General features: G+C 41.8%; 1 protein-coding gene across 9 annotated transcripts in view; it reads right to left on the bottom strand.

Moving 5' to 3' along the window:
- Positions 1-8,611: 8,611 nt before the first annotated feature.
- Positions 8,612-10,611, bottom strand: part of IRF2 (interferon regulatory factor 2) — a 75,155-nt gene continuing 73,155 nt past the window's right edge. For all 9 annotated transcript variants that reach the window (XM_019736120.2, XM_074329852.1, XM_074329850.1 and 6 more), the window contains one exon: positions 8,612-9,955. In XM_019736120.2, the coding sequence (XP_019591679.1) occupies positions 9,647-9,955 (309 nt within the window). In that variant the 3' untranslated portion in view covers positions 8,612-9,646. The remainder of the gene's footprint in view (positions 9,956-10,611) is intronic.

Here is a 10,611-nt window from a genome sequence, read left to right as displayed (position 1 = left end):
TTCACAATGATATATATGTATGTAAATGCATCTTTTGCAGCTGTTTATGTTAACTAGCCATCTCCAAGCACAGTCTTCTTAAAATAACTACTAATTTTTGAGATAGAGGCTGATACCTCTTTAGCAGATTTTGTCCACAGGTTTTCTTGTAGATATCAATCGCTGCAGTCCCTTGCTGGATGGGAAACGTCTACAAACATTTTGTGCAAATTACATATTCATCATCACTTTCCTTGAGAATCAAAGAGATAGTAATCATTTTTTTTTCATTAAGCATGCACTTCTTTAAAAAAGAATCGTGCTCAAAATAAACAGTTCTAGATTTAGGCCACACAATAAATGATAAAAACCACTGCAGCAAGCGCATTCGGGGTACTTCGTAAATGCTCCATGGAAGGAGTGCTCAGCTTCTGTTTTCGACACACAGTTCATGTACAAATAATTTAAAATTTCCATGTTTCCCCCTGACCTTGCCACATGGCAATGTGATGACGTCGTACATCTCACAGACCACAGCACAGACCACACAGCACAACTGACGGGCATGGCAAGGAGTCAGCAGGAACAGCAGCACGAAACCCCTCTGCAGAGGCCCAGAGACTGTCTATCCCCAGACACTGGTGTCTGAAAGCACGTTTTATTTCAAGCATTCCACACACTGTCCTTAACAAGGAGATATTAGCGATGCTGTGTCTGGAAAGGGTCAGGGATACATGTCAAAGTGAGAACTATTTGCACAGCACATGCATCTCCTACTATGAGATAAAACCATGGAGAAACTACAATAAAGACAGAGATCTACCAAATTTATCCAGGTTAATTTAAGGTCACTATAAATATGAATATACGATCAATTTTTCAAATTCATCCTTGTTCATTATACTTGAAAAGAAAATATAATCTCTATTATTAAGGCAAAGAATTGAATATACATGCACAAGTTCTACCTTATTTATTGAATTATTTAAAACACTTATACCTTTATTTTCTTTCCATTGGACCTGCCATGCTGAGGGTGGCGTTAAAGTCTTGTTACTAATGTGTTTCTATCTATTTCTATTCTCATCTCACATAATTTCAGCTTTATATTGGTGGTTGCTGTGTTATTTGGTACATATATGTTTATAATTTATCTTCATTGTGAATTGTAGCTTTCAACCTTATATAGTATACTTTTTTGTCTCATTACAGCTTTTTGGCCTGAATTCACTCTGTCTGATATAAGCACCCCTACCCTGCCTTCTTATTGTTTTTATTTCTCTGCTATATCTTTGCCCATTTCTCATTTTGGATCTTTTGAATCATTGTTTGAGGTGTGTCTATTAAATATAACATGGGGTCAGGTTTTGTCTTGTGAGCCAATTTGAGACTTGGCTCACTTGTCACTATACCAAGAAAAGAGAACAAGCCTGCAAAGTCTATTCCATTTATTGATATGACTCATAAGTTTAGTCTCAAGACTATTATTTTATAATTACTGTGTGCATTATATCTAATGTATTTCCTTCTTTATTTGGCATATTTTCTTTGCTCTTCACTTTTTTTTTTTCATTTCTTTTGGTATCAGAATGTTTGTATGTTTGCTTCAGTGGTTGTCTCTGTATTTATTCCATTTATAGTGCCCTTAATCTCTTTTTTTTCTTACTGAGCATTTACTATCTGATGTGTCCATTTGTATTATTCTCCTTCACCTATTATTTATGCAACTGCCAATTTTACTGTTCTAACTTCCTGTTTCTGTCTCTTTCTTCCCCTCTTTTTTTTTTTGGTTGTATGAATTTTTCACTTTTCCAGAACATATAATATATAGATACTACACTTCAATCCGTGTGCTCACCCTTGTTTTAGTCTTAGCTATACAAGTAGTATAAAATTGTACAATTATACATATTTATATATAAAATATGTGTAATGCAATTATGTAATATATAATACATAATTAATATAATGTAATAATATATTACAATAAAATTCCATCATCAAATATATTTTCACCACCAGTCCTTTTATCTAATCAGAGATTACTTGGTTAGATAAATTTCATCCTCTAGAAGAGTCCTACTGCACATGTGCCCGGTATCCCCTGACTTACTGCATGTTGGAACTGTTTCCTTTAACCTTGATACTTGAAGGACAGCTTGGCTGGATAGAAAATCTTTGGCTCCCATTCTTTGCTTTGAAGTCTCTTAAGAAGGCGGCCCCATTATTAATGGCTTGATAATTTGCTCATGAGAAGTCTGATGCTAATTTAATATTCTTCCCCTTATAAGTAATTTGACCTTTCAGCTTGGAGGCCCTGTGGTGGATGCAACAGATATGTCCATGTCCAAATCCCTGGGACATCTGACTGTCACCTTTTTTGGGAAAAGGAGCTTTGCAGATGTAATTCAATTGAGGTTCTTGAGATAAGGTCTTCCTAGATTATCTAGGGGGTCCCTAAACTCAATGACAGTGTTCATATAAAAGAAAGGTACAGGGAGGCAGATTTGAGACAATGGAATAAATATGTGGATTCAAGAGAAGGCCCTGTGAAAACGGAGACAGAGATTGGAATGATAAGACCACAGTCCAAGGAACCCTGGGAGCCACCAGGAACTGGAAGAGGCCAGGAAGGATTCTCCCTTAAAGCCTTCAGAGGGAGCAAATCCCTGTTGACACCTTCCTTTTGGAGTTCTGGCCTCCAGAATTGTAAAAAAAGTATGGTTTTAAGCCACCAAATTTGTGGTACGCTGTTACAGTGGAACTAGGAAATTAATACAGGCCCTGAAGATTGTGTGTGTGTGTGTGTGTGTGTGTGTGTGTATGTGAAGCTTTAAAACTCCCTAGTTCACTAACAAATGTCTCAAAGTTGCTTTTTCTAGATATATAGTGGGCCGTTTCAATAGGTAGATTTATATTTTCTCTTATTTCTGGAGTTTTCTGGATAACCGAATCCATATTTGTGTGATTTCAAAAACCAAATCCCCTCCCAATACAGTTCCCATATACGCTGGAGTGTACAGGATGAAGATTCCATTCTCTGGATACTCTCACCTTAGATTGTTTACTTCCTTTGGTATTCTTGTGAAAGAATGGTTTCCTTGAGATTATGCATGTCCTAAATAGGTACTCAGTACCCACTCCCACCTCCTTCCAGTGTGCCTTCCTCTACTGCAAAGGTAGGAAATCCAGAACCATGTTTCCTAGACTTTCTTGCAGCTGGGCTTCTAACTATGACTTAGGTTCAACCAGTGATATGCACTTGCATGAGATTGAAGTAGGAATTGAAGCAGAAGCCACCTTCCTGCTGATTTGGCCGTAACCATTGGCAATTGTGATAGTGGAGACATTGGGACTCTCTAAAGCTGTGTTCCAATGTCCAACCACTAATTGAATGGGTGTGGAGACAGAGTTAGGGTGCGTGTGACAGGGATTTCCTGATTCTCACATGTCACCCACAGCAACATGTTCTCAGAGGCAATACTTCCAGTGGTGGCCTCCTGATGTCCAACCTTCATGGTATGGCAGAGGTGGAGGCAACCCCAATGTCGGCCCCTCCCGCCTTCCCAACAACATTGTAAACACCGGCTTCGCTCTATTCAATGCCTTTCTGCTTAAAATAGCTAGAGTGGTTTTCTGTTTCCTGCAACTGAACCCTGCTGATACACACAGTTTTCCTCTTTTCCTCTAACTGCTGCTCTTTGCAACTGCTAAACCTTTAATTGATCCTTTAAGCTCTAAAATGAAGGTCTTGAATATCTTCCTCACTCCCTATCTCCCTTATCCGGCTTTATTTTTCTCTATAGTACTTACTGTCACTCAAAGAATATTTATTGGTTGAACGTCCACCCCTGCTAGAATATAAGCTCCATTAGAACAAGGACTCTGTTTTGTTCACTTTTGAATAGCTCTCTAACACTTAGATTATTACTGGCAAACAGTGGGAACTCAATAAATAGTGTTGAATGAATGAATCTACTTTTCTTCACAGAACACTACAGCTAAATTAATGCATTAGTAACAGACTCATCAATAACACACCCTCTGTAATGTCTCCTCATGAAGCTTTCACCTGTGTTTAGAAAATCCCCAAAGAATGCAAAATGACATGCCATTCTTTGGATCTTAACATTGAATTGTAAGGTGACCAACTCTTCCCAGTTTGCCTGAGACTTTCCCAGTTTTAGCACTAACGTCCCATGTCCTGGGAACCCAGACAGTTCTGGGCAAACCAAGATGATCGGGTACCCTGATTAAATTCATGAGGTGCTCAAGAAAGGCCTTTGGAATTACATTACTTTAAATCAATCTTGCAAATAAACGTTTGCAAACATAAATCTACTAAACCAGCCTGTGATTTCCTTCCCATATTGCAGCCCTGATGTAAATGATCCCTGAAGCCATCAGGTGGAATCTGAGCAATGGCTTCGGGCTATATTTTACATTTTCACTAAAATTTCTATTTGCCTATCCCCTGAATATGTTAGGGCTCAGCCTGTGAAATCTCATCCGTGTTTCATAGTTCTATTGAAAACACAATACATAAGCTTCCCAGAGAAAAGACGCTGTGGCATTTATGTACTAGATCTTGCAGGGAAGCCCAGAGTCTCAGTTTATAATCTTGTTGGAAGACAGAAGAGTGAACTCTGTAGAGAATTTTTATCAATGTTAATTCTAGCAATAAATAAAGGCTTAGTCATCACTAACCATAAGGAACTCACCCCCTCTAGCTGCTAACGTTATCCTGAAACTCCAGACAGCGTGTCCAAGCATAATTTGTGGATTTAAAATGTCAACGCCTTTGAACTGGTCCATCAGAGAGAATTTGGGGAATATGAGCATTCTCAGATCTAAACGCAAGCTTCCGGCAGATAGAACATCATGAGTATTTTCTTTCCCCGAAGATTCATGTGAATGGACGTTTGGGTGTTTAGAGATTTTAAAACGTTCTTCTCAACCAAAACTGAAACTAAGAGCTGCTATCACCCTGGAATTTTTTTGCACCTGCAAAAACAGTTCTGTTACTAAAATCAACTGTTTTTGCTGCACAGGCTGTTGCATGTGACGGTGGTGTTCCTCCAGCCATGTGTGTAAGGGGTTAACCGAGCGGCAGTTGCACAATCCAGCACAATCCGTCCCACAGAGCCAGCAATCTCTGTTTGAACACGTTCATAAAGCAGATACAGAGAAACAGATCAAGCCGCCAAAGGGCAGCTTGCTTAGAGGAACAGAAGCACGCAGGCTGCTCTTCTTCTTAAGAAATTAGTCAGAGGACTCCAAAAAATGCTCTTTTCAGACTGTATGAACTCTGAAACGTCCTACATCTTCATCCTTCCACAGCATGACTCAAGTTCTTGGACAGACTTAACATTTTTGCTAAAACCGGCTATTAGCCCTGGCCACTTCCTTCCTTCCAGGCACTATTTTCAGTAGCAAAGACGTGGAGCCCCAGCACCTGTTGTTTCTGTGGCTGCAGAAGGCAGCCTCTACAAAACCCTCACTTGCCGGCAGAGCAGGGCCAGCAATGCTCATGCCAAGGCAGGGGATGGTCACAGTGTCCAGAGGGCTGGTCGGGGCCCAGAGGCCAAGCAGCCTTAGGAGGGAACGTCTCACCCACCATTGTCTGTGTCTCCTGACGCCAAGCTATGCACAACCGGCTCTCCAGCCACCGGGTCTGTGGCTGGCCATTTCTCCTAGTCCTGTTATTTTGACACTCGTGTGGTGATCCCAGGGGAGGACACGATCCTGGGGGTGACTGCCTAATATGTCGCCAACCTCATTCCACATGTTGGTAAGCAAACGTGACTGAGACACCGCCTCCAGAAGCTGACAGTCCTGTGGACTGTGACACCCTTGGAGGAGGGCATCTACTGCAGCCTGGGAACAGATGGAGAGCTGGCTCCCAGTCCCGTGGCTGGTCAGGTTCAGGTCCCATTGGCTCTGATCATCCACGTGCCATAGGATGGAATTTCAGGATGAGGTGGCTGAATACCACCAGGTAAAAACCAGTTTCTGCCTGCACTCTCTTCCCAAACTAAAACGGGTAGAGATATTGGATAGCTGACACTGTATTCCAGGGACCCATCTTGACTACCTGCTCACAAGCCTCTTCCTAGCATGTTTTTTTGTCTTTCTTCAGTAGAAATTTGGCAGAATGGCGGGGTTCTTATTTTCACCTTTTATCTGGGTCTGTTTGTCCATAGCTAGAATAGCAGGGGGCTTTTAAAGCCTACTGAATTCAGTGTTGGAAGAATGGTCTCAAGCAAATGGAATGTCTAATGTTCCACCTCTCAGGCTTAGGGCAGGAGGCCATTTGGGGCTTAACGTCTTTTTCATTCACATGCAAAATACTTCCCAAAAGCACACGTTTGAAAACACAATCCTGAAGCCGAATCACTCATCTTCCTCATTCCTAAGATTTTCATCTTGGTAGCACTTACTAAGTTGGTGCAAATTTAATTGTAGTTTTTGCAATTATTTTTAACCTTTTAAACCGCAATTACTTTTGCACCCACCTAATACTTGGTAGTTTAGTACACTTTAGATTTGGGGGGGGAAAAAGATACTATTTTAGGGTTTTAACCTCCAATGGACTTGTGTTGTATTTCTTATCCATGTTTATTTCTTCTTCTCCACAAATACACTGAAATACACTAAACACCTTCTTTGGCAGTTACTTCACCAAAACATGGAAAAAATGTTATGCTTGAGCATGGATTTATTTGGAGACTTGCAAATGGTGTTCTGGAAGCCCTTTGCGGTTCAAGGATGTGCCGGTTTCTCTCAACCTTATAACGAGGCGGAAGTTCCTGTCACTGGAGTCACAGTTTACAGCTGTAAAACGCTCCTTATTAATCAGGGAGGGACCTACGTGCTGGCAGCAGAGACTGGAGACTCTTGTTCCAAAGGTTGTCACAGTGCACTTGCTACTTAAAACACACACACCACCAAGCCCATCATAAAAGCGTATCAGCTCGCACAGATGCCAACCCAACAAAGCACGTGTCCCTAGTACTTCCTCTAACTGACAAAAATAAGATCTGAGGCTTGAGTCCTTGAGATGCCCCATCTCAGTGGTTTTTCTTCCTCATGTCACCCCTAGGCATTGCATTGTATAACTAGCTTGTTTTCCTACACTATAGGCAAGTAGCCCTTAGAAACAATACAGCCTTTCTCAGAAATACTTTAAAGGTGATTGTTTTTCACAGCCTCATTAGCAACGGATGGTCTTTAATACTGCAACTGTGCAGTTCCAAATCCTGAACTTTCTTTCACCTGGTAAGGTTCTATAAATCTGGTTACAACCACAGAAGTGGAGGAAGCAAGTGGGATGGACTTTGGGACCTGCACAGCCGCTGAAAGGGGAAGAATGTAAGCTGGGTGCTCCTTCTGTGTTTGGAAAAGGGAACAGGGACAGGCAACAGGCCGTGGGACTTAGGGCCACATTTGAAAACAGGATGATTAAAGAAAAGGATTTAGACATAAGTCACAAAGAACGGGACTGATTTATTTAGGACGTGAGAGAGGAGTAGGGCTTAACTGAAGAGTGCTAAGGGGGCTGAGTATCTCTGTCCTCCTCGTGACACCTCTAATCACTAAGAAAGTGAGGCTTTCCTGTGGAATTGACGTAAACACACGGTCAGCAAAGTACTTCACACAGAAGCAGTCAACCACTTATGCGGCATTTCAACGACAACATGTTAAGCAGTAAAATGCTTCAGTTAATTTTTGTTCAGGGTTGGATAATTTTATGACCCCTAATTATATCTACAGGCACACACTGGAGAGAGGAATAAAGACAGCCCTTTGTTCTTTCACTGAAGGCACCTTTTCAAATATTAACTTAGTAATCTCCTCTATAACACCCCAGAGGTAGTCGGTAGGCAGCTAAGTCTTAGTATCCTGATTTTATGGATATCATAGGAGCAGGAGAGGTTAATACAATGGCTTTCCCAAGGTCAGAGATACACCTTGAAATACCAGATGGGTGATGGAGTCTGGGTCTCTTCCATTCACATTTCTCACTTGAAAAGACATACCTTAAGTTCTGAGAGCACGTACTATGTCTAAGGCCCCAGGTTTTAGAAAGAAGACGGACATGGCGTAGGAACCCAACAAACATTTCCCCTTCTTGCAAAATATCTTATCCATGGGCCTGGTATGTGACGAAAATACAAATTTTAGTCATTCATGTAAGCCTCTGGATAAGAACAGGAAAAGCACAGAGGTGGGTGGCACTTGCTCACGGCAGAGGAGAATAGCGGAGTGGTTAAAAAGACTCCTTCCATAGTCACCCCAGACTCGGGCTTAATGCAGGCCCTTGACTCTCACTACATATGTAACCTTGAGTAAAGGCATTTTCAGTTTAAGTCTCCACTTCCTCCATGTGAAATGAAGATAAATTCCCTACCCTGTCCACAACCTTGATGAGTGCTGAAGGTAACTCTTGTAGAACAAACAGTGCAGCGCGTGGCTCAGGATGAGCCCTTAGTACAGGAAGCCATTTGTATCCTGGTTTCTTGTGGTGGAAAAGGGAAACATTTTTGGTCCTCAAGAAGAAAGGATACTTTGTCAGTCCTGTTCTATGATTGTGCTCTAAAGTAGATACAGACAAAGCCAGGCATGATGCCCATTAAAAATTTAACTATATATCATATTCATTTATTATCAATCCACAGGATAATTTGATTGCTACATGAGCTCATAAAAGCTTTTTCACCTTTACAAAATTAAAAAAAAAAATGTGCCACAAGGATGTAATAACAACTGCTGATAAACAAGAAAAGGAATCTTAAAATTATAAATTTGCTGTAGAAAAGATAAAAAACAATTATATTTTCTTTAGAATTTTACCTTGAATAAAATATTCCCCTGTATAAAAAATAAAAAAGCTTGCTCTTGTTAGAATTAGAGTTATTTTTTTGTCTTCAAATCTGGGAATTTGCATAAGGTCTCCATGACAGTTTTCCTTTGTACCGCGTGGCATTCAAGCATAGCAGACTAGAAAGATTTTCTCTTTTTTTTTTTAAAGCAGTCTTAACGTGGGGCATCTGTGGAGAAGTTCATTTTCTTCTTCTCCTCCTCAGGGATGTGGAACACAGCCTTTGAGGGAGGAAAAGGAGGAAAGGAACTGGATGGGATGGGATGGGAGGTGTGACGAAAGGCAGGGAAGGGGGTTGCTGACTGTGCTGTGAAATAGAGCAAGATCACGAGAAGGTCTATCTGTAAGTGCTTTAAGATAAGGTGCAGAAGCCGACTGCAACGTCGCTAGTACTGCCCTATGTACATATTCACAAGAATAAAAAATTCCAGCTAGTTCACATTTTCTCATCCATTCTGAGGCATCCACTCCACCATGCTGGCCTTGACCGCAGGCAATGCAGCACCTCGCTGCCCGTGTGGGTGTTGGTCCTATGACGTCCTTGAACTTGAGGGAGCAGCCCTGGGAGATCCAGCAGGCTCTAGAGATACACGTCTACCAATGGGCTGGAGTCCTGAGTTAAAAAGAAGCTCCAGTACTGGAGTTGGACACAGCAATCAATGTTCTATTGTCAAGGCTTTTTCCCTTAGATTTGTCTAAAACAGGTGTCAGAGAGAAAAATAAAATACAAACAAACAACAAAACAAAGCCAAGAAATCCCAACAACCACCAGGGGAAGTCAAAGGCTTAACAGCTCTTGACGCGGGCCTGGGTGATATCTGACGTTTTCTTGATGACACTGGCCCTAGTTTCCCGGTCTGGCCGACTGCTGCTGGGTGCTGGGGTCACGGAGGAAGTGAGGGGGTGGTCTGGGTAGGGGGGCCAGGAGCTGCTGAAAGGCAGCGGATAGCTCTCCTCTTTGATGGTGACCTGGAGATCAGGCTTGTTGGAAGTCACGAAGGTAGCCATGCTGGGCAGCAGGTAGGTACTCCGTGTCCCCATGTTGCTGAGGTACTGTTTGCCTTCAATGTTCCTCTTCCGCCAGTGTGGTCGTCCCTTTCAAAGAAAATAATTAAAACATATATGTTTTTTTTTGCCTTCTATTGAACGGCTTTTAAAAAAAAAACAAACAAAAAAAACGCACCACTGTTCCCACGTGTTGGTGTTTAACTCAATTTCATAAGAGTGGTGGAAGCAACAGAAGCTTAGCAACTCTACGCCCCTCAACTGAAATCCATACCCAGCTCTTCATACCCCAAGCAACGGTTTCTCTTCCCTTTTTATAAATTCCCATTTGCTACCTCCCAGAAATACAGCCAAGACTGTTCTATGAAGGCAGGAAAACAAGGCAGCAACTTGGTTTCCGGTTCCGCTCTACTCTGGCTGCCCAGCCTGGTCATTAGATAGGTTTTAGGCCATGCTGGCGGGTTTGTCATGGTGACTTGGTTCCTCATTGACGGCCCAATCTGAGCTTTGAGTCAACCTGCATTTTCAGGGGGAGGGAAGTGAGAAGCTCAGTACCAGACAGTGAATGCCCCTTGATTGCTTTCAAATGGGTGCAGCTTTAGAGCTCCAGTGTGCCAAGTAAGTAACTGGCCTCAAAGGTGGCTTCATTCAGAGAAGGAGCTGGAATTCTGACCTTGAAGAAACAGGGTCAGAATCTATGTGAGCCTCTACACCTAGTATTGTCTTTTCAGAATTCCTGGGCTATA

Source organism: Rhinolophus sinicus, linkage group LG04, assembly GCF_036562045.2.
Source record: "Rhinolophus sinicus isolate RSC01 linkage group LG04, ASM3656204v1, whole genome shotgun sequence".
Lineage (NCBI taxonomy): Eukaryota > Metazoa > Chordata > Mammalia > Chiroptera > Rhinolophidae > Rhinolophus > Rhinolophus sinicus.
The sequence above is the reverse complement of the archived record's forward strand: the minus strand, read 5'-3'. Positions and strand labels throughout refer to the sequence as shown.